Raw genomic sequence first — 24,991 nt, forward strand, 5'->3', positions numbered from 1 at the left:
GTTCCCGGATCCACATCGGGACCGGTTGAAGTGTACTGGGATACGGATCGCTGCAATGTGAACGCATTGAATACAGTTGAATGAAGTGTACTGGGATACGGATCGCTGCAATGTGAAAGCATTGAATACAGTTGAATGAAGTGTACTGGGATACGGATCGCTGCAATGTGAAAGCACTGAATACAGTTGAATGAAGTGTACTGGGATACGGATCGCTGCAATGTGAAAGCACTGAATACAGTTGAATGAAGTGTACTGGGATACGGATCGCTGCAATGTGAAAGCATTGAATACAGTTGAATGAAGTGTACTGGGATACGGATCGCTGCAATGTGAAAGCATTGAATACAGTTGAATGAAGTGTACTGGGATACGGATCGCTGCAATGTGAAAGCACTGAATACAGTTGAATGAAGTGTACTGGGATACGGATCGCTGCAATGTGAAAGCATTGTTTACAGTTGAATGAAGTGTACTGGGATACGGATCGCTGCAATGTGAACGCATTGAATACAGTTGAATGAAGTGTACTGGGATACGGATCGCTGCAATGTGAAAGCATTGAATACAGTTGAATGAAGTGTACTGGGATACGGATCGCTGCAATGTGAAAGCATTGAATACAGTTGAATGAAGTGTACTGGGATACGGATCGCTGCAATGTGAAAGCATTGTTTACAGTTGAATGAAGTGTACTGGGATACGGATCGCTGCAATGTGAAAGCATTGAATACAGTTGAATGAAGTGTACTGGGATACGGATCGCTGCAATGTGAAAGCATTGAATACAGTTGAATGAAGTGTACTGGGATACGGATCGCTGCAATGTGAAAGCATTGAATACAGTTGAATGAAGTGTACTGGGATACGGATCGCTGCAATGTGAACGCATTGAATACAGTTGAATGAAGTGTACTGGGATACGGATCGCTGCAATGTGAAAGCACTGAATACAGTTGAATGAAGTGTACTGGGATACGGATCGCTGCAATGTGAAAGCACTGAATACAGTTGAATGAAGTGTACTGGGATACGGATCGCTGCAATGTGAAAGCACTGAATACAGTTGAATGAAGTGTACTGGGATACGGATCGCTGCAATGTGAAAGCACTGAATACAGTTGAATGAAGTGTACTGGGATACGGATCGCTGCAATGTGAAAGCACTGAATACAGTTGAATGAAGTGTACTGGGATACGGATCGCTGCAATGTGAAAGCACTGAATACAGTTGAATGAAGTGTACTGGGATACGGATCGCTGCAATGTGAAAGCACTGAATACAGTTGAATGAAGTGTACTCGGGTGCGGAAGAATCAAGGCCAACGTGAATCATGGCCTACACGGGGACCAGGCTGTAGGCCATGTATTCTGGAATTCCCCCCTTAGCCTCTCAGACCCAAAACTAAAGAATATTTTGAACGTTGGATAATATTTCATCATTATTATTATTATAAACGCAGCACTCCTAAACTAGATACTTGTCCTTTATGAAAACCGGAGGCGCATTGCAACCCACACCTCATTCAAGTTCTGTACTCGGCAGAAAGATAAATTGCAATAATAGATTGATATTCCATAATAACGTTCTTCTGTATTGAAAGCCTTTATCATTTTGAGTGTGAAAGTTGCACGATTCATTGGACAAACATTTACTGGCGTTAATAATACATGGGCGTTGTTGCTTTGCTCTGTGATTATGCACAACGTAACGAGACACATGCCTGTATAACCACTCCCACCCAGATTAGCCAAAAACACCCTTTTTTCCTCTTTTGCTCTCGTCGGTGCAGTGCAGTGTTTTTTCTGTAACCGGTGCTGTAATCTAGTAGCCTGGGGTCCACCTACACTACAGTATGCTTTCTATGGCATAGGCAGCTCCCGGCAGAATCTAGACGCAGCTGCGCGACATGAGACTAATTCATTAGAGGGTGTGTGCGTCAATTTAACAAAGGTGCAGACGATCAGAAATCAGCAGGGAGTGATCGACGTTTGCGCTACTGTATATGCCGAATTGAAGTGGACCCGGCCCCAGACTTTTGTTTTTCTGCCTGGAAATAAAAACGTCTGGGTTTCTGGTATCTTTTAGCCCGTGCCCCAAAAAGAGACATTAGATGTTTGCCCGGGACCCAAACTAGTGAAAATACGCCTTGCTTCGCGCCACATTGTGAGCTTGTAGATAAACGCGTATACACGTTTGTTTTCTAATTTGGAATTTCGTACATTTTTATTTCATTTCTTCATTTTTGTTATTAATTCATGAAAAGTTTAGCTTTTTTGTGAATGTTTTTAGATTTGTATTTTTCGAAAACACAACAATGTGTCCGCGATCCACAAATGGGTCCCGACCCACTGTTTGGGAACCAGCGTTCTACAACCATTTTCACATTAAGGCACATTTTGTATTGGTCATTTGAGCCACGGACCACCATTTGATGAGATTTAGCCTCGCAGACCCAAAACTGAAGAATATTTTGTTATCATTATCGATAACAAAATGTGTACGTACGTGTTATCGTACAATTCAATGCTGTTGGCCAAACGTTGACCAAAATAACAATGCTTCTATATTCTCTAATTCTGTAGACTTCTTAAATGATGCAGATTAACAATAATGTAACTCTTGAGAGCGTAAAAATGAAACCAAATAGACCCGTATACGCGGGTCCATTTGGTTCCATTTTACGCTCTCAAGAGTTAAAGATCTATAAGGGTCCATTTGGTTACCAACTTGGGGACCACATGGAACCCCCTCAAGGACCACTGGTGGTCCCCGGAACACTGGTCTACAGATAGCACAGCGCTCTGCCCAGCTGGACTGGATGGATGGATGGATGGAGGCCACGAGTCATCTTGTTGGATCCTTTTCCTCTTGAGGTCAATATTCTGTCGTGGGAAATGGGGGAGGAGGTGGAGGATGGGGGAGCGGAGGGGGGTGGGGGTTTGGGGTGGGGGGGGTCATCCTTGTTCACTTTTTATTTTTTGATGGCTGAGCGCAGCGAGGGGAAGAGAGCGGTCTGACTCAGGGATAGAAAAACACTGGCTGTGGTTAACTCGCTTCTTTTTGTAAGAAGCCCCCCCCCCCCCCCCCTCCCCTCCCCCCTCCCCGCCCTTAAAATAAGTCCTGCAGCTGTCACGGGGGTATACAGTACAGTACACTGTAGTACTTGAATCTGGAACTTAACAGCTCCGTATTACATGGTTGTTGTATACAAGATGAATATTTAATAAGTATACGTAATGGTATTATTACATCATTACATCACTTAATTAAAACAACATTAGTCTTTTTTGTTTTTTTTTGTTTTTTATGCTTAGGTTATAGGGATAGAAAAGTGAAGCAGACGAGGTTAATAATGCCTTGATGAACCATTTCTATACGTGAGCCTTTTACAGTAATAATTGTCAGCAAATGAGCGTACACTACAGTGCAGTGCAGTCTGGGTAATTAGAATGAAGTGCAGGAGGAATTGGAGAGGCGGGGGAGGGGGGAGTGTGAGAAGGGGTGGTGGGCCTTCTCTCTCTCTCTCTCTCTCTCTCTCTCTCTCACACCCCGATAATGACAGTGAAGCTCTCTTACCCAGCTGTTCATCCACTGTGCTCCTCTCCAGTCCCCTCCCTCCCTCTTTCCCCCTTGCTCTCGTTCACTTTCTATGTCCCCCCCCCCCCCCCCCCCACCATGCCTCACCCCCCTCCCTCCCCCCCCCCCCCCCCCATGCCTCATCCCCCCCTCCGTCTCTCCGTTTGCCACATTGTTTACACCTCCTCTGTTTCTCATTCCTCTCTCGGTGGCTTTTTTTTTTGTCCAAACATCTGTTTTTGTTTGTACTTCCCATGCAGCTCCCATTCTTCTCTTTTTTATTGTTTGTATTTACAGATGCTGCATACATGCACTCTTTTCTTATACTGTAGATTTCCACCTAATCCGTCAGACTCTCATGATGCTACACTTTGGAGCGATCGTTCACGACACTTCTACTTATTCTGGCACTCCTTTATCCATCCGTCTGTCCGTCCGTCCGTCCATCCATCCATCCATCCATCCATCCATCCATCCATCCAACCCCTCTGCCCCTTTTCTCATGTTCCAGCTCCTCTCTTCTGTCTCTCTCTCTCTCTCTCTCTCTCTCTCTCTCTCTCTCTCTCTCTTATAGTGTCCACACCCCCCCCCCCCCCCCCACACACACACACTTACACCCATACACACACACTAGGCCATCAAGGCCCCTCCTCCCTGTAATACCCCTGAGACCTCCACCAGAGGCTCCCACAACACCGCCTCTGGTCCAGCCCGCATCCCCACCCCTATCCCTCTCATCATTGTCCTCCTCACACCTCCCTGTCCCCCCCCCCCCCCCCTCACAACACACACACACGCACACACAGACACACACACACGGCATCACCCACTGCGCGATACCCTCCTGACCTTGTGATTGAGGGACCTGTTTGCTGTGGTTTGTTTTGTGTGGTATTGAGTGATAGGTGTTGTCACCGTCTCACACTCACCTGTCTGTGAACTGACTGAGCATTCCCCTCTCCTCCCCTCTCCTCCCCTCTCTCCTGTACAGTATACTGACTGAGCATTCTCCTCTCCTCTCCTCTCTCCTGTACAGTATACTGACTGAGCATTCTCCTCTCCTCTCCTCTCTCCTGTACAGTATACTGACTGAGCATTCTCCTCTCCTCTCTCCTGTACAGTATACTGACTGAGCATTCTCCTCTCCTCTCCTCTCTCCTGTACAGTATACTGACTGAGCATTCTCCTCTCCTCTCCTCCCCTCTCTCCTGTACAGTATATGTCTAACTCTCTTCTCTCGTGTGTGCATGTGTTAGTTTTAGTCATATACAGTAGTCTCTTGAATAGTTTTCATTTAGTTTTAGTCGACTAGCATGTATTTTGGCGGGCCTTGATGCCGTCATAATGGCTGATTTTACACATGCTGAAAATAGCCGATCTACAAGCTCACAACATGTCGCAGCTTGTAGATCGGCTATTTTCAGCATGCAACCAAGTGTAAAATGACCTCTCTTGTCCACTATAGTCCCTTCCTAACATTTTAGTCTAGTTTTTTACGTGTTGACAAAATTGCCAATATATTTAGCCCTAGTTTTAGTCACCATATAGCTTAGTTTTCACTTTTAGTTTTCGTCAGCGAAAAGTCGACAAAAATCAACACTGGTGTGTTTGTACTCTGGCATGGCCGCTGAGTGTTTCCAGCGCGAGGCCCTATTTATCTATTTATCAGGGCCTGTTATTGTTATTAAGAGCCATCACCACGGCGACCCGCTGGGCTGCTGGCAAGAGATTGGACGCTTCCTCCTCCGGGGGAGGGGGGGCAGCCTGGAGGCCAGAGAGGAGAGAGAGAGAGAGAGAGAGAGAGAGAGAGAGGAGGGGGGTGAATTAGGCAGAGGGGGAAACTCAATAAACAGATGCAACGGGCCTCTAATAAGCCAGTGGTCTGCATGCTGCTCTGAGCGCTCACAGTGTTAATGGCTTCTCACTAGCCCTGAGGCTGCATCTCCCCCAGCAGTCTCCCCTCCCCTCCCCTCCCCTCCTTCCATGCTTACTTTCCCCCCTTCCCTTCCCTTCCCTTCCCCTCTCCTCTCCTCTCCCCTGCGGGCATATCCGTCCGTCTATCTATAGCCGTCGGCGGCCATTTTGAGCGCGGCGCGAGTCACTTCTGATCGCGATAATTTGCTGTCGTCGGTGTTGTGTCGGTGTCAGTGTGGCGGTCGAAGCAGGTGCTCTGACAAAATAGATGCAACCTCCGTCTTATATAGGCTCAGAGGAAGAGGAGGAGAGAGAGAGAGAGAGAGAGAGAGAGAGAGAGAGAGAGGTTGTTTTGTGCTGTGAGTGATAGTAGAGAGCAGTGGTTTTCAACCCTTTTAGTATCAAGGCCCATTATTTAATGGGCATTTGAGCCACGGACCACCGTTCTTCTACATTCTCTAATTGTGTAGACTTCTTGTAAATTAACTGATGCAGAATTGTACAGATAATTTAACTCTTGAAAGCGGTCCATTTGGTTTCATTTCACACTCTCAAGAGTTAAACATCTATCTAAAGATCTGCCGTGCGTGCCGTGCATGTGGAACCCCCTCAAGGACCACTGGTGGTCCCCGGACCACTGGTTGAAACTTGTTTAGAGTATAGGGACAGGTGGACTGGAGAAAATCAGCATTTGGATTGCAATAATTGTCTGTGTGTGTGCGTGCGTGCGTATATGTGCGTGCCGGTATACAGTACATGTGAGTGCACGTGCGTTGCTCGTCTGTCTGCGTTTTTGCGCGAGGTGTGTTTGACACAGGGGTGCAAATGAAATGCAGACAGCTGCCTCGGTGGGGGTTGTTTATCACACATGGGCCTCGTCATTAAAGCTAACCTGCGAGTTGTATACTCTGTAAAACAATGATTGCATTTTAATGCACGCCTTTCTCCCTGTTTCACAGCTCAAACCGCCAGGATCTAAAAGCATCGCCTTTTCCCTGACTCGCTAATTTTCACATCGCAGTTACAAACAGAATGATTTAACCTCCTGAAAGTGTGAAAGCTAGTATAATACTGCCCAGATTATGTTGTGGGCTGACTCTGAGGGGGTTTGATGTTTATAGAAGCAATAACATTTTAGCTCCTATTTCTCTTTTTTTCAACCCGGGGATTTCACTATCCATCATCAGCAGTTCAGAATGTAATGGGGACATGTGTGGACTTTAAAGTGACTGCTCCCCCTGTTAGCAGTGCTGGAAAGTAACTAAGTACATTTTCTTAAGTATACTGTACCTAGTTTCATAAGATGTTTAAACATTTGAAACCTGGAAATGGGAGTACTTTCTACTTTTGGTACTTTATAAGTACATTTTGATACCAATACTTTTGTACTTTTACTCAAGTAAGTTTAGAGTAGGGTATTTACTATTTATACATAGAAGTATTGAGTAAAACCACTGCCTGCCTGCTAGTGAGGAGGGCCAGAATGTGTGTGTGTGATAGACAGAATGATAGAGACTGTCTGTGCGTGCGTGTGTGCGTGTGTGCGTGCGTGCGTGTGATAGACAGAATGATAGAGACTGTCTGTGCGTGTGTGTGTGTGCGTGTGTGTGTGTGCGTGCGTGCGTGTGATAGACAGAATGATAGAGACTGTCTGTGCGTGCGTGCGTGTGATAGACAGAATGATAGAGACTGTCTATGTGTCTGTGATAGACAGAATGATATAGAATGTATGTGTGTGTGTGTGTGTGTGTGTCTTACAGGAGGTGCTGTTGAAGAGGGCTGCTGACCTGGTCGAGGCGCTGTATGGAATGCCGCACAACAACCAGGTACAAAACATTAACACACTAAACACACACGCACACACACTCACACACACGCGCACACACACACACACGCACGCACCGACAACTGCTCTTCGACGGCTCGCTCCCTCTGTGCCACGCCATAGAACAGTGTAAGCGTTTTGCACAAATGCGGCCCTGATTGGTCCATTATTGCACACTTAGCACGTGTTAACACGTCCCTTTTGCTGACTATAAATTTGTGCACAGAATGTTAAGCAAACATGCGTGCTCCTCCTCAGCACAGATTATCTTCACCTTCATACAGTGGAACGTGCTCCTGGGACACAGTGTTACTGTGTATAGACACACATAGGGCTGTTCACTATCACTGTAATCTGAGGGTTAAGTGCCTTGGTCGGCAGCAGTGATTCTCAATTCTTTAGAATTTCAGTTCGATACATCCACAGACCCTAATTGATTCTAAGAATTATCTCTGGGACCCTAATTGATTCTAAGAATTATCTCTGGGACCTCAACCTAACTGTAAAATCCTCAGTGCTAATTCAACTCCATTATTTGCACCGCTGGTGGACCTGACCTTGAGAACCGTTTTTCAATGGCACCGTTTTCCTCTGTTGTGTGTTTTCCCCGATGTGCCCAGATTTGACCAGTCCAGGATTCAATCAGGCAATCTTGCCTCACCGGCTTCTTTAAACTCCAGGCTGACAAAAACACAAAACAGAAACCGGTGATCAGCTATTAAGAGTTCTAACAATTACATTTATTAATGACATGGAGGTTAATTAAAAAAAGACTTCATTTAGGGAGAACTCGGGTCACAGACTTGCAGGAAACTGTGGGGGAGCAACATCGTCTGTGGGATTTCTGCAGGGCATTCTTAGTATACTTAGAATCGTTAACGTTTTTTTATTATTAGAGCTATTTCTTAAATTAAAGAGAATGAGGTCACCTTTAAAAGAGACTTCATTGTCAGATGAAACTCGTGTTCATGCTGGTGGTGCTGGCTCGGATGACAACGCTCGCAAACTATTAGCAAACTAAACTATTAGTAAATACACCAGTGGTTACCAAACTTTTCATGTCGAGACCCAAAAGAGAGATTAGACGTGTGCCGGGGACCCAAACAGATGAAAATAGCAGATCTACAAGCTCGCAACACATCGCTTCACACCGCATTGCGGCTTGTAGATCTGCTAGTTTCATCTGCTTTCCCACTCGCCTATTTTCACTACTATCTTTTAGTTATTTTGACCTTCTTGTCCCTCCTTAATTCTGCTCCTCTTTCTCTCTCATTTCCAACGCACCCTCTCGCTCCATCATCTCATCATGCCCTCTCTGTCCCTCCATCTCATCCACTCTCCTCCCCTCTCTCCTCCCTCTCTGTCCCTCCATCTCATCCACTCTCCTCCCCTCTCTCCATCCGTCCGTCTGTCCCAAGGTTATACTACTTTTGGATTTTTTATTATAGTTTAGTTTTAGTTAGTTTTGACTAACTATATAATTCAGTTAGTTGTCAGTTAGGTTTTCGTGTTTGTTTTAGTTTTTTCGGGGTACGCACGCTTATCCGACATACCATATAGGACCGACATGCGGACAACGATCGGATTAAGGTTGGCGAACATGCGCTAAGGTTGGCGAACATGCACTGCTCCGTGCTTGCGGTTATGGTTAGGTTAGGGTTTGAGGTAGGTTGTCGTTGTCGGACCAATAGTATGTCGAAACTAACCCTCCCAATGACTGATTGTGGGGGTTAGCAGAGATGGAGTACTTGTAGAGAGGCTGGGGAATTGGGAATTGGCTATACTAAATTGGGGAGAAAATGTTTTTCGTTTTTCTTTTGTCTTGAAGGGCCATGTTTTGCATAATAACAGTCTTTCCATTATGTCATTATTATCTGTGACTTGACACCTATACTGTTATAAAACAAAAATAAAAGATTTTGAAAAAAGTATGTCGAAACTAAAGCCTGTACCCGTTTTCTCTCCACCAGGAGATAATCCTGAAGCGAGCGGCCGACCTGACGGAGGCGCTCTACAGCGTGCCGCGCAGTCACAACCAGCTGCCCTCGCTCAGCGGCTCCGCCCACTCCCAAATGATGGGCGTCAACTCCTTCAGCAGCCAGCTGGCCGTCAACATCTCTGAGGCCTCGCAGGGCGACCAGGGTCAGTACGGTCCGCTCAGCTACCATCTACCTCCCCGTACGCATGGCACACACACACACACACACACACACACACACACACACACACACACACACACACACACACACACACACACACACACAGCAGTTTAATTGTAGAGCCATGCAAACAATTTCAAGTTTACTTTAGAGCCACGCACACATGAATATGTATCTTGTGCCATCCCTTACCCCGTATCCCTAAACTTATGTGCCATATTTTGCTATTTTGTTTAACATTTTTTTAATAGTTCAAATAGCCGATCTACAAGCTCACAACGTGTTGATGTAGATCGACTAGTTGAACTAGGTTTTTCAAGATAGTAAAATATGGAAAAGAGGTTTAGGGATAAAGGGTAGTGCGCACCCAAGATATACATTCTGTTAAACTTCTGAGCCATGCAATAATCTTAAATAGAAGTTGGAGGCTGGGGTGGTGCAGGCAGCAGCAGCAGGGTGTTAGTGGCAGCGATTGAAAAGCAGAGACCTATAAAGTGTAGGAGGATTTAAATGGACCGCCGCTTGTTGTGGGAGTGAGCTGTGATTGGAGTGTAGAAAAGCGTGGCCTATGTGGCAACAATCAGCAAGCTGTGATTGGTCTGTAGAAAAGTGTGGCTGATGTGATAACAATCAGCAAGCTGTGATTGGTCTGTAGAAAAGTGTGGCTGATGTGGTAACAATCAGCAAGCTGTGATTGGTCTGTAGAAAAGTGTGGCCGATTGAAAACAATCAGCGGACTGACAGCTGATTCTAGTTGAGGCGCGTATAACTCTGCCGTGACCTGCATGAGCTGAACGCAATGCTTCATTACTTCAAACTAGGAAGGGTATGGCCTGGTCAGCCTGCATTGACATGCATAACATTTGGTCATCCCAGCTTAGTAAGTAAGTAAAAATATTTTGGACGACCGATTCTACTCTATGGCTCCGAGACATGGACACTTTCAAAGAAATTCGAGAAACGGTTGGATGGCACTTACACCAGCCTTCTAATGAGAGCGCAAAATCTCTCTTGGAAGAGCCACCCTTCGACTAATCTAATATACGGCAACCTTCCCTGTGTTTCTTCACTCGTCCGATCCACACACACACACACACACACACACACACACACAAATGTATTTTGTACAGAAAAGGTAGCTGAGCAATAACGGCGTAGCGTGTAACGAGGTGTTTTGAACGGAGGGACACATGTGCACATGGATGCGATGATGTCCGTGCACCGCACATACACACACACACACACACACACATGTCCGTGCACCCCACATACACATAAAGCGGTACATCTTCTGCTGCGATCCACACGACTACTACAGAGAAATAGCCCATGTTTCCTGTCAGCAGGCAGCTCTCTCATGGTCGTACAGGAAATAGGTCTGAACGTGCGATGAACAGATTGCTCATGTTGGAGCCGCACGCACACACACACACACACACACACACACGTAGACAAAAGAAAAACCATCACAGAGCTGTTTTTTCTCCTGTGACACCTCAGCGTTCCGCCTCCCCTCCTTTCTTTCTCTCTCTCTCTCTCTCTTCCTCCTCCTCCTCCTCCTCCTCCTCCCGCCTTCCTTCCCCTTTGTCTGCTTTTCACATCGGGCTGCAGGAGCGAAACACCTACAGGAATCTATGAGGTCATGGGAAAAGGACCGCAGCCATCGTGAAAATTCATAATTCCATAGTTTATGTCGGCGCGCGGCGGCGCGCTTCGGAACATTACACCGAAGGGCCCCGAACCAAAGTCCCTCCGCTGTTACGGAACCATGAAATGTCTCTTTGTGCCCCGCGCAATTACGTAGTGTGATTAAAACATTAATAAGAAAACTAGCTGGGCCTCGCATGCATGCATGCATGCATGCATGCCCGGGCCTTATCAAACGGACAAGCTATACGTAATTTACTGCCGTAATTCCAGAGGAGCAGCTCGCTATAGTGAGCGCTGCGGGGGCCTGCTTTACATCACGCGTCGTCCTTGTGCAAAATGGATTGTTTCATTTTTTCCTCTGGAGTTTGTCTTCGCTCACCATCACTTGTTTTACCTCATAATGACAGCTTCCTTCAGCGCCAGCATGGATGGGGGGGGGGGGGGGAGGTTGTGTGGTTATGGTTATGGTAGGGAGAGGAGGAGCCAGTGGTGGAAAGCAACTACGTGCATTTACTTTAAGTACTGAGTAATTCCAATACTTTTACTCCACTACATTTATTTGAAAACTTTAGTTACTACTAGTTACTTTGTAGGTTTGGTTATTATTACCCACTTCAGCCCCATATACATTTCGGCCATTTGACGCATTGTGAGCTTGTAGTTCGGCTATTTTCAAAAGATTTGTATACCTTTGAAAGCTTGAAATGAGACATTCTGCATAAAGAGTACTTCCTACGTTTGTACTTTAAGTACAATTTACCAGTTACCAATACTTTTGTACTTTTAATCAAGTACATTTCTAATTCCAGACTTTATTGCAGTATTGACAATTGTACTCAAGTACAAAATGTGTCTGTGTGCTGCAGAACTACACGGCCCTGGTGGTGGTATACCGACTAACTCTTGCTGACCTCCGCGTGGCGGGGAGGGGGGGGGGGGGGGGGGTGGCGGGTGACCTTGAAGTGACGTCAAGCAGTCACGGCGGTGGCGATAGAGTTACAGACGTCTGTCTCCCTGCAGGCTGCAGACCCGTACGTACGTCCTTCATCTTTCACCCCCGGTCGGTGTGGTTGTTCTGCAGTTACCTTAACCTCCGGGAACCTCTGCCTCCCTCTCCCTCTCCTCTGCTGCTCTCGTTGATTGACCCTCATCCAAGATGCATTGAATACCAATGTTCCCTCCAGCACTTAGCATGCCCTTTACCCCCCCACCCCCCCATGAGGCACCCGAGTTCCCACCAACCTCAGGGCATGCTTACTGAGCACAGCCAGCGCACGCTAATGCCAAGTAGCTCTAGAGCTCTCTCTCTCTTTCCCACTCGATCTCTCTTTCGCTCTCTCTCTCTCTCTCCCCCACTTCCTGGTTCGGGCCAACGCAATTCCCAGCAGAAGCGGCTGATGGAGCGTTGCCCTGGGAGGAGGAGGAGGAGGAGGAGGAGGAGAGGAGGAGGAGGAGAGGAGAGGAGAGGAGAGCGGTGAAGGAGTGAGCAGGCAATGGGAAACACATGTCAGGGAGAACAGTGGAGGGAGAGGCAGAGAGAGAGAGAGAGAGAGAGAGGGACAATCCCGAACAGAGCAGCTATAGCACCGTGTCGGATTCAGCTCTGGAGCCCTCTGAGGAGAGCTGTGGAAAATGGTGTTATGGTTCTATGAGAGACCCCCTTTCTTAACAAGTCAGGGTGTTTTTTCCTTTTTTCTTCGCCTTATTGGGTCGTGTGATGTAAACATTAATGTTCCACGCCCTGCCTCCAACGCTAGCGATGCAGGGAGAACAGTCACATGACACACACACACACACACACACACACACACAGCACATTCACATATGAGGATGTAGTGAAGCCACACGTCACGCTCACTAACCTTTAATTGTTTCCATTCTACTTTTCATTCACCTCAAATGTCAACGACATAAAACCCACGAGCTCACCCGTCTTGTCCTCTTTATCTGTCAGGCTACTCCCGCAACTCCAACAGCGTGTCACCTCGTGGCTACGCGCCCAGCTCCACGCCCCAGCAATCCAACTACAACACCATCACGTCCACCATGAACGGCTACGGCGCCGGCATGACCAACCTGGGAGTGCCGGGATCACCAAGCTTCCTGAACGGCTCCACGGCCAATTCCCCCTACGCAAGTAAGTACACTGGTGGTGGGTTCAATTCATCGAGATGGCAAGATATATACCGGTATATATACTCCAGGCGATAATTATGTGAATCGATACAGAGGCTGCTATGTCGATTGTGTGGGGGCGATGCAGTTTTGACATATAAACACATGGTGTATGCACGATAAAGCCACGAGGTGGCTTTCATTTTAAATTAAAGACCTCTGTGGGCCTGAAAGTGTATGTATTGTATTTGTGCAATACTTAAAGGATTTGCTACAGAATAATAAAGTAGAGCTCTTGTAGTAAATACATGGTCATTATTTGGAATCAACATATAATCTTGTATATCGATATATATCGTATTGTGGCCTCTGTATCGTGATACGTATCTATCGTGAGGTTGCAGGACTAAAGTACACACCACCTCCACCTCCAGCACTAAAGTACACACCACCTCCACCTCCAGCACTAAAGTACACACCACCTCCACCTCCAGCACTAAAGTACACACCACCTCCACCTCCACCGGCCTCACCAACGGTATCTCGGCGGTACTTTTACTGTTTCCATATAAAGTAATATTTCAAACACGTATCTCAAAGCACACTGTAATCTGTAGTGGTAATTTGTGTAATACGTCGTACAGTATACTGCTCCGAGATATGAGCACAGGAGTACTTTCAGGAGGACAGGAGTATACTTGGTAAAGTGCTGCTAAGCCAGCTTCGTGTGAATAACGAACAGTCTGCTTTTCTCATTTGAAGGGTCGTATTCCAAAAAGCTCTGATGTACTGTACTGTACTGTACTGTACTGTGCATATCCAATTCGGAGATTAATTTGGTACCTGAAATTCAGAAGACAGTTGTTTAAACATACAGATGATCCCATTTTCAGTGAAAGAGAACAGTGAGAGAATAATGGACTTTAATTCATTATTTAGTTTGTATGAGTAAATGCTATATATTTTTCCAAATGGGGGATAACTCAGTTTATCTCAGGTTTCCATTGAGTATGTAGACATACAGCCTATACCAGATATTTAGCAGTGCTGTTATACTGTAACAACTCGGGGGTTGGAGTACTAGAACTTCAAATCTATTACATCCATCTTTGTCAAAAAGGTCTCCCTCTTGTAAGTGTGCCATTGAAATATCCCACATCAACGTGATTAGCATGCCTCATATTACTCCTCTCATTAGCAGGGCGCAGGTGTTTTTGTTGTTGTTGCTTTTCTTTTCTTTTCTTTTTGCAGTCTAGTATCTCCTAACTGACCCCAGGGGAAGTGGCTATTGTTTTGGCTACTGTATCAAAAGAGCCCATACTGTAGGTCTCACTGAGACTCGTTTAGCTACCCAAACAAGTATTTGGATGTTTTGGTCTCTTGTGATACTAAAAAAAAAAAGAAAAACAAAAGGTGGACTCACATCATCTCATTGCAGTTTTGCTTCCGAGGGTCTGAATGTTGTGTGTCCACTGAGCGGGGGAGGGGGGAGGGGGGGAAGGGGGGGTGAACACCATGCATTGTTTTCTGAGTCTTCCATCTCCTCCTGAATGCTCCGTGTTTCATCGTCTTTGCATTTCTTCCCACTACTAACCAACTAACATCCTCATCACTCATGCATTCACGCTTTGGGCCAAATCCATTAACATGAGCTAAGAAATACATCTCATCCGTGATGTCAGGAGATCAAAGAGGAATCTGAGAGAGAGAGAGAGAGAGAGAGAGAGAAAAAGAAAAGAAAAGATGTCTGAGAAGTACTCATCCCTGTACAGCTGATACTGCTTGGCACCGAGGGATAATAATCACATGTACATCCTGCTGTCCATTGTATAGTTCAGCTCCATTTTGAATCGCTTCCTCCTCAAGTTATTTGCAGAAATATCTGGGACTAAAATAATGGTTAATGCAACTCTGTGGAACTTTTCTGAATTACATCAGCAAGTTGTACTCGGTATTCAGTCAACAGCAGCGACTGGCGTGAGGTGATCTATGTAACGTTAGCACAACAACAACAATGAGATGCAGTTGTACAGTATGCAGAGACCAGAATATCACAAATGAGATGTTTGATTTGAACATTTCTAGTTTCATCAGACACTCGACTGTCCACACACATGCGCGCGCACGTATGCACGCGGGCACACGCATGCCCGCGAGCATGCACACACAAACATGTTTACGAGCATTTACATATTTACGAATGTACATACATACAGTACATACATACATACATACTGTACATACATACATACATACATACATACTGTACATACTGTACATACATACATACATACATACATACATACATACATACATACATAACATACAGACATTTGCACATTGTGTTTGTGGACATTGGATGGAGGTTACGGCTGCCCTCAGGAAAAGGTTTGTGCTAAAGTCTAATGTGGGCCTATACAAGTTATGGATCAACTTAACTTTTGCCAGTTCTGTACCTTGTTTGCTCGGAGCATGTTCCTCCACCTTGGCCCTTTTCTAAGGCAGGGATCCATTCCTCTGAGACCCTCCACCCACCCGCCCGCCCCCACCCTCCTCCCCTGCATGCCTCATCTCATCTCCATTCGGTCACTCACCTCCTCTCTCAGACTGTGTGCCTGCCTGTTACTGTCACCTCCCGACGCCCTCCTCCGTACTCGGATCCTCCTCCTCCCGCTTAAACCTTTCTTCCTCTTTCTTGCCGTCCCACCGCCTCATCCCTTCTCCTCCTCCTCCTCCCACTCTTCCTCCTCCTCCTCCACTCTCCTCTGTCCACCCCTCCCTCCCTCCCTCCCGACCCATAGGCCCTTATTCATTCTCTCCTGTCCATATGGTTTCTGCAGTCAAACAGAAGAGCGCCTTCGCCCCTGTCGTGCGGCCACAGACCTCCCCGCCCCCCACCTGCACCTCCACCAATGGCAGCAGCCTACAGGGTGAGCATCCCTACCCCCTTTCCTGCCTATCAGAGACCCCTGGCTGTTGCTATCTTGGTCGAAGCTAGACAGAGGTGGACGAAGTCCACGTAATGCTAGACTTTGGTAAACTTTTTTTTTTAATTAAGTCTGGTTTGAAGCTCAAAGTTGATCCATAACTTGTGGCTCTTTTGGGAAGTTGATTCTAGAATGTTGGGAGGGGGATTTTAAAGCATGATCATCATTCCAAATATTTGGTGAACATTTTGACTTCAGCTCAAATGTTTTCCTGTAGCAAACGATTCAAGCACTCACTTGTACAATGCATTCTGACATTTTGATATAAAGATGTGGTACTGTTTTTGACACTCACAGTAATCAGTATACTGTGTGTGTGTGTGTGTGTGTGTGTGTGTGTGTGTGTGTGTGTGTGTGTGTGTGTGTGTGTGTGTGTGTGTGTGTGTGTGTGTGTGTGTGTGTGTGTGTGTGTGTGTGTGAGGGTGTGTGTGTGTGTGTGTGTGTGTGTGTGTGTGTGTGCGCGCGCGTGCGTGCGTGCGTGCATGCGCGCGAGAGAGAGAGAGATGTAATGTAGATGTATGAGACAGTGTCAATAATTCTGTGTTTTTTGTGTGCTTCTACTTCAGCCATGGCAGGTCTCATAGTCCCCCCCATGTGAAGAGAGGCCCACAGGCAGATTTCAGGAGCCCACTATCCTCTGTGGTGATGGGCACTCACACACAGGATCTCCAAACAGGACCTCTATCTTATTGAACCTCGGAACCGACCAACCCCTTCCAACCCAGGATCTGTCACTGCACAAGAAAAAAAAAAAAAGTTCCAAGTTTTCCTGTCGTCCGAAATCTGTTTCTGTCAGTGCTGTTTAGGTGAATCTATCACCATCTCCTCCTGTGAGGACATCAGTGTCACTTTCATTCCTGTATAGGTGCTCAGTAAAATCCAGAGTGTTGATTTAACCCTCAGGACTTTACTGTGTATAGAAGCCTTCCCCCAGATCCCCGACCGATTGAGGAGGTTAGCGGATCAAGAAAACTAGCAATGTGAATAGGAAGCTGCGGCTAGGACGTGCAGTCTACAGTACTACATGTTGTATGAGTATTGTGCTGTTTTTAACAAAGGCTTGTTTGCATGACTGACGTCTCTGAAGACTGGACTCTGAAGAATTGGTCTCCAGTCGTTTAACCACTGTGAGTTGGGAAGAGGGGTAGCGAAAAGGCAACTAGAGCTTTCCAAAAGATGGAATGAGTCCAGAACCCACCAATATCGAACTCTCTCTCCTTCAGCTATGGGACCTTGTTGGAATATTCCAAACTTGGGGGGGGGGGGGAGGGGGGGGGGGAAGGCTGGGTTGTCAATCAGAAAAGCCCACAATATCTAGAAAAATATGTTCCATAAAGACCATTGATATCAACTACCACAGTCTTTTAGCGTTTTCCTTTCTGTACCATAGCTTTGAACAATGTGCGTGTCTATCATGTTTTGAACAAGGAAAAATGCAGTACTTTTCTAAGCTATTGAAAACGTTGGCAAACGTTGTGCCGTGGAAGAGAAGAGCAAATGTTATACTAACATTTGTCTGTTATCTGAATATCATCAGGGCAGCCCAAGGCTTTGAGGTTTTTTTGGATGTTGACCATTTTTGAAATACAGTACAATAGTTCTATTTGGGGGTGTGTTGAGTGGTAGGTGAAATGCTTGCAGCAGTTTTAATCACATTTAGGTACCAGATCTCTTGTTATTCTTCTGATTGTGCTTATTTTATATGTATTTATAAAGTATGTTTTGGGATTCCTTTTGTGATTTAGGCCTGAATGATAGTCTCAAATATATATGTAAAACACATTTGATGTCTTAATACCTTTTAGATATTGTAAAAAGAGTGGATAAAGTGAGAGGAAACCCCCTTTTGTAAAAACAAAAGTCACCACGTGGTCTACCTGTTTTTAAAAGCAGGATAAATGCTCCATCACTTTTGTATAAAAAAATACTTTTTCCGATACTATATTTAACTTTTTGTAAACAGCATTTGTGTTTCCCCCTGTACTTCTTGTCTCTGTGTATTATTGTGAATTGTATAATCATGCAGTTATTTCTTAATGCACTATTTTTGTTGGGGCACTTATAAGAGCAATGCATCTTAGCAAACAAGGGAAGAAAAAACTAAACAAAAAGTAAAATAAAATAACAAAAAGACAAAAGCTAGACAGACATGCACCAATTAATATGTTTTTGTTTTTTGCCATTCGGAAATGGCAAAATCCTTGTCATGTGATTTTTAATTTTATTTCCAGAAGCTTATAACATCCTGATTTTTTCATCACTCTCTTTGATTTAGGCATATCCATTGGTTTTGGAGTTTCATAATGATGATATTTTATCCATCTTATTAATACACCCGGTCCTGTTCATTGTGTTTTGGTGTGAATGGATGTACAGTAAAACAGGCTAACCATATGGCAACAGAATATAAAACTACTCAAATGTATGGGTCACTGATCTCAAGGAACCGTCCATCATTGTTAGTGTTGTTGTTGATGGTGCTGTTATTGTCGTTGCACACAATCTGTATCATTTAATTATGCAATTGTTTTACTGTTCTGTAATGCAAGCTAATCTTCCACATTCCAGTGGAAAAGTTTGAGGAAATTCTAAAGAACAAAAGTCATATTTGATGCCTTACAATTGCCCATGCTCCCATACAATGTCTTATTTTTTTCTTTTCTTCGAGTTTAATGAATTGGCATTTCAGTTATGTGTTGAGAATGATTCAGTTGGCTTTTGTCATTTAACATTAGGTGTCTATCCCTGTGGACAAGGCAAAGGCATATCTTATCATGGGCAATTTTAGCTTTTAGTTTTATTTGGTTATTTTTCTATGGCAAGGCATTTGTCATGTTGGGGAAACAGCTGGCCTTCATCTTTCCTACCATCGTACATTGGCATTGTTAGCGCTTCCCATTTGAGTTCAACAGGAGCACTAGCTATAAGTGGTTCTATGGTGCTTTTTGTTTTCATTTAGTACATTTTCTCTACCGCAAGAAAAATAACCAACTCACATTTCTCACTCATTGTATCCCTTTAATTCCCCAAACAAGCTGTCTTGAAACTCCAAAGCTCTCAGATCTCCTAAATTGCTAACCATGGCAATAGTGGACCAGAGGGCAAGACTCAAGGCTGGGACTAACTGAACCTTGGAATTTATGCAAATAGAGCTTGGTGATTGACAGAAATCTGAAATCACCAAATTGCACCACATGGTCACTATATATATATATATATATATATATATATATATATATAGTGGGCTTATGGGTGAAAATGATGAAAATCTGTCACGGCTCTTTGAGAAAGCCATTTTTTCAATTATGGGAATGAGACCCAGCTTGTAGAGTGCACTTGCACACCTTGCAAAACATCTGAGTTCAATATCATGGGCTCTCTAAACCTATTTTCAATGAAAACATGAGCATTTGCTCTTGCAGTGAAAGCTTGGCTGACTTTTCACAACCCTGTCCCTCACCCTTCTTTCCTTCGTATCCATTCCATCCTCATAGAGTTTTCAAATAGCTTGCGAAAATATTTTTGTCATAGTTGTAGAAAGCTTGCTTTTGCCGCCCTGGTTTTCAGCAGAGGTTTTAAAAACTGCAAAGTATACTTTTTCAATGTTTAATTCAATGTGAAAAAGGGGAGAGGTACTGCATCTTTGTGAAATACGAAATATATCATCAAAGTATATCAAAGCACAATGTTTAATTAATGTCTTTAGAATACAAATGGGGAGATCTCCCCAGTTTTTTCTTTTCCTGTCTTTGGCCATGCTGTAAATAGATGCATGTTTTTTTTTCCTGTGATCCAGTGCTTTTTGTACAGAAACAGTCTAATAAAGATTACATTTGGCTTGACAATATCTCCTGACAGGCTTTATTTTATTTTATGTTAGTGTAATTACAAATGCTAGTTCCCTCAGATCTAGAGTCCTGTCTGTACATTTTATGCCCATATATGAAGATCCCTGATGTCATTGGTATATGCCCCATATTGCAGATAGCTCAATCTGATGACAGGCTGTCCTTATGATCCACAGGTCCAGGGTTCAAATTCAACATTAGTCTTTACTGTGACACTTTACTTTCCACACTGACATCAAGTAGCACAGATGTTTTAGAACATTGGCCACATGATTGGGAGATGGTGAGTTCAAGCCCCACTCAAGTCTTTACTTTCAAGACCAATTTCAGGAGAACAAAACAAACAAAAAAGCAGTGTAAATTGTCTGGAACCAGTGGCTCAGTGTGTTAGAATACTGCTAAATGATCGGGAGATGGTGAGTTCAAACCACACTCAAGCCTTTACTTTCAAGACCAATTTCACGAGAGGAAAACAAACAAAAAAGCAGTGTAAATTGTCTGGAACCAGTGGCTCAGTGTGTTAGAATGCTGCTAAATGATCGGGAGATGGTGAGTTCAAACCCCACTCAAGTCTTTACTTTCAAGACCAATTTCAGGAGAGGAAAACAAACAAAAAAGCAGTGTAAATTGTCTGGAAACAGTGGCTCAGTGTGTTAGAACGCTGCCACATGATCGGGAGATGGTGAGTTCAAACCCCACTAAAGTCTTTACTTTCAAGACCAATTTCAGAAGAACAAAACAAACAAAAAGGAAATGTGAATTGTCTGGAAACAGTGGATCAGTGTGTTAGAACGCTGCCACATGATTTGGAGATGGTGAGTTCAAACCCCACTCAAGTCTTTACTTTCAAGACCGATTAACAGAAGAACAAAACAAACAAAAAAGCAATGTGAATTGTCTAGAACCAGTGGCTCAGTGTGTTAAAAAGCTGCCACATGATCAGGAGATGGTGGGTTCAATCCCTACTCAAGTTCAAACAAAAAAATAATGGGGCCAATCCCACCCACCTAGTGGGATGGTGCTGGTTCAAATCACCATCACCTAGAGTAGGTAGGGGGTCAGGTAAGAGTATGTAGGGGCAGAGCAGGTTGAGGGGTAGATAGGGTGAGAATAGACGAGGGGGGGTCAGGTAGGGGGAGAGTAGGGGAAGAGCAGGCAAGGGGAGGTCCGGCAGGGGGGGAGCAGGTGAGGTGGCTATAGCGGCATAGCCCATGGTCTCAGACGGCATACTATAGCATGCCGTTTCCGGTTTTCATAATTTTTGAAAAAAAAGACGAAAATAACTCAGAAACTACAAAACATTTCAAAGTAAAAAGTTCCAGCATGTGTCTCCACAATAAGCTGAATAATAAAAAGTGTGAATGCAGTTTCTAGGTGAAAGTGCTTTTTTGACGTGCCAAAATCTGCCATTGAGCCCCATGTTAAAAGTCTCAAATTTGAAAGCACTATATTTCTAAAACTATGACACCTTTCAAAGATTCCTTTTCAGGCAAACATGTCCACCGTAAGATGAACCTAAGTAGGCTAGAATGGGGTTGCTAGGTTGAACATGGGCTACAGCCCCTACCGTACGGCATACTATAGCACGCCGTATTTCATCATTTTTGAGGATTTGAAAAATATATAAAAAGTTCAAAAAACATGGGTTATAGCCCATCGTTTTTTGATTATTATTATAATTTTTTTAATCCTCGTTTTTCATCATTTTTGACCATCCCACTGAGCAATAGCCGGCTATTAGACGTGCGTCTAAAAATGGGATAAAAAACGTCTAAAAATAGCTGTCTAAAAAACGTCTAAAAATAGACGTCTAAAACACGTCTATTTTTAGACGTGTTTTAGACGTCTATTTTTAGACGTTTTTTATCCCATTTTTAGACGCTCGTCTAATAGCCCATATCGTACGGCATACTATAGCACGCCGTTTTTCATCATTTTTGAGGATTAAAAAAAAAAAAAAAAAAAAAAAACATGGGTTATAGCCCATCGTTTTTTGATTTTTTTTGATTTTTTTTTTACCTCGTTTTTCATAATTTTTTAACATGGGCTATAGCCCCTACCGTACGGCATACTATAGCACGCCGTTTTTCATCATTTTTGAGGATTTGAAAAAAATGGGAAAAAAAACATGGGTTATAGCCCATGGTTTTTTTTTTTTTTTTTTTTTAACCTCGTTATTCATCATTTTTGAACATGGGCTATAGCCCCTACCGTACGGCATACTATAGCACGCCGTTTTTCATCATTTTTGAGGATTTGAAACAAATTTGAAAATTCAAAAAACATGGGTTATAGCCCATCGTATTTTTAATTAAAAAAGAAAAAAAAATTACCTCGTTTTTCATCATTTTTGAACATGGGCTATAGCCCCTACCGTACGGCAAACTATAGCACGCCGTTTTTCATCATTTTTGAGGATTTGAAAAAAAATTGAAAATTCAAAAAACATGGGTTATAGCCCATCGTTTTTTGACGTACAACATACTATAGCACGCCGTTTTTCATCATTTTTGAGGATTTGAAAAAAGAAGAAAAAATCAAAAAACATGGGTTATAGCCCATCGTTTTTTTAATTTTTGATTATTTTTTTTTACCTCGTTTTTCATCATTTTTGAACATGGGCTATAGCCCCTACCGTACGGCATACTATAGCACGCCATTTTTCATCATTTTTGAGGATTTGAATTTTTTTTCAAAAATTCAAAAAACATGGGTTATAGCCCATCGTTTTTTGAATTTTTGAAAAAAAAAGAAACTCGTTTTTTCATCATTTTTGAACATGGGCTATAGCCCCTACCGTACGGCATACTATAGCACGCCGTTTTTTTGACCATCCCACTGAGCAATAGCCGGCTATTAGACGTGCGTCTAAAAATGGGATAAAAAACATCTAAAAATAGATGTCTAAAAAACGTCTAAAAATAGACGTCTAAAACACGTCTATTTTTAGACGTGTTTTAGACGTCTATTTTTAGACGTTTTTTATCCCATTTTTAGATAATCGTCTAATAGCCCATATCGTACGGCATACTATAGCACGCCGTTTTTCATCATTTTTGAGGATTTGAAAAAAAATGAAAAAAAACAAAAAACATGGGTTATAGCCCATCGTTTTTTTAAAATTTGGGGAAAGAAATTACCTCGTTTTTCATCATTTTTGAACATGGGCTATAGCCCCTACCGTACGGCATACTATAGCACGCTGTTTTTCATCATTTTTGAGGATTTGAAAAAAAAAAAAAAATTAAAAAAACATGGGTTATAGCCCATCGTTTTTTTTTAATTTTGAAAAATAATTAACCTCGTTTTTCATCATTTTTTAACATGGGCTATAGCCCCTACCGTACGGCAAACTATAGCACGCCGTTTTTCATCATTTTTGAGGATTTGAAAAAAATTCAAAATTTCAAAAAACATGGGTTATAGCCCATCGTTTTTTTAATTTTTGAAAAGAAATTTACCTCGTTTTTCATCATTTTTTAACATGGGATATAGCCCCTACCGTACGGCATACTATAGCAAGCCGTTTTTCATCATTTTTGAGGATTTGAAAAAAAATCAAAAATTCAAAAAACATGGGTTATAGCCCATCGTTTTTTATTTTTTTGAAAAAGAATTAAACTCGTTTTTCATCATTTTTGAACATGGGCTATAACCCCTACCGTACGGCATACTATAGCACGCCGTTTTTCATCATTTTTGAGGATTTGAAAAAAATGAGAAAAAGAAAAACATGGGTTATAGCCCATCGTTTTTTGAAATTTTGAAAAAAGAATTAACCTCGTTTTTCATCATTTTTGAACATGGGCTATAGCCCCTACCGTACGGCATACTATAGCACGCCGTTTTTCATCATTTTTGAGGATTTGAAAAAAAATAAAAAATTCAAAAAACATGGGTTATAGCCCATCGTTTTTTTTTTTTTTTGAAAAAAAATTAACCTCGTTTTTCATCATTTTTTAACATGGGCTATAGCCCCTACCGTACGGCAAACTATAGCACGCCGTTTTTCATCATTTTTGAGGATTTGAAAAAAAAAATATATATCAAAAAACATGGGTTATAGCCCATCGTTTTTTTATTTTTGATATTTTTTTTAACCTAGTTTTTCATCATTTTTGAACATGGGCTATAGCCCCTACCGTACGGCATACCATAGCACGCCGTTTTTCATCATTTTTGAGGATTTGAAAAAAATAAAAAAATTCAAAAAACATGGGTTATAGCCCATCGTTTTTTGAATTTTTGAAAAAAAGAAATACCTAGTTTTTCATCATTTCTGAACATGGGCTATAGACCCTACCGTACGGCATACTATAGCACGCCGTTTTTCATAATCTTTGAGGATTTGAAAAAAATTCAAAATTTCAAAAAACATGGGTTATAGCCCATCGTTTTTTTAATTTTTGAAAAGAAATTTACCTCGTTTTTCATCATTTTTTAACATGGGATATAGCCCCTACCGTACGGCATACTATAGCAAGCCGTTTTTCATCATTTTTGAGGATTTGAAAAAAAATCAAAAATTCAAAAAACATGGGTTATAGCCCATCGTTTTTTATTTTTTTGAAAAAGAATTAAACTCGTTTTTCATCATTTTTGAACATGGGCTATAACCCCTACCGTACGGCATACTATAGCACGCCGTTTTTCATCATTTTTGAGGATTTGAAAAAAATGAGAAAAAAAAAAACATGGGTTATAGCCCATCGTTTTTTGAAATTTTGAAAAAAGAATTAACCTCGTTTTTCATCATTTTTGAACATGGGCTATAGCCCCTACCGTACGGCATACTATAGCACGCCGTTTTTCATCATTTTTGAGGATTTGAAAAAAAATAAAAAATTCAAAAAACATGGGTTATAGCCCATCGTTTTTTTTTTTTTTTGAAAAAAAATTAACCTCGTTTTTCA

General features: G+C 43.0%; 1 protein-coding gene across 8 annotated transcripts in view; it reads left to right on the forward strand.

Moving 5' to 3' along the window:
* LOC310872998 (transcription factor COE3) overlaps positions 1-17,465 on the forward strand; it is a gene marked incomplete at its 5' end in the record, with an annotated part of 144,895 nt that extends 127,430 nt beyond the window's left edge. For 3 of the 8 annotated variants that reach the window (XM_083785232.1, XM_083785227.1, XM_083785228.1), the window contains 5 exons: positions 7,255-7,320; positions 9,290-9,461; positions 13,083-13,265; positions 16,084-16,173; positions 16,797-17,465. In XM_083785232.1, coding sequence (XP_083641358.1) covers positions 7,255-7,320; positions 9,290-9,461; positions 13,083-13,265; positions 16,084-16,173; positions 16,797-16,828 — 543 coding nt within the window. In that variant the 3' untranslated portion in view covers positions 16,829-17,465. Of the gene's footprint in view, positions 1-7,254; positions 7,321-9,289; positions 9,498-13,082; positions 13,266-16,083; positions 16,174-16,796 lie in introns of all 8 variants that reach the window. The other 5 variants (XM_083785225.1, XM_083785226.1, XM_083785231.1 and 2 more) reach the window with 3 other exon arrangements.
* Between the last annotated feature and the right edge of the window lie 7,526 nt (positions 17,466-24,991).

Source organism: Protomyctophum parallelum, assembly GCF_964188405.1.
Source record: "Protomyctophum parallelum genome assembly, chromosome: 16".
NCBI classification, from domain to species: domain Eukaryota; kingdom Metazoa; phylum Chordata; class Actinopteri; order Myctophiformes; family Myctophidae; genus Protomyctophum; species Protomyctophum parallelum.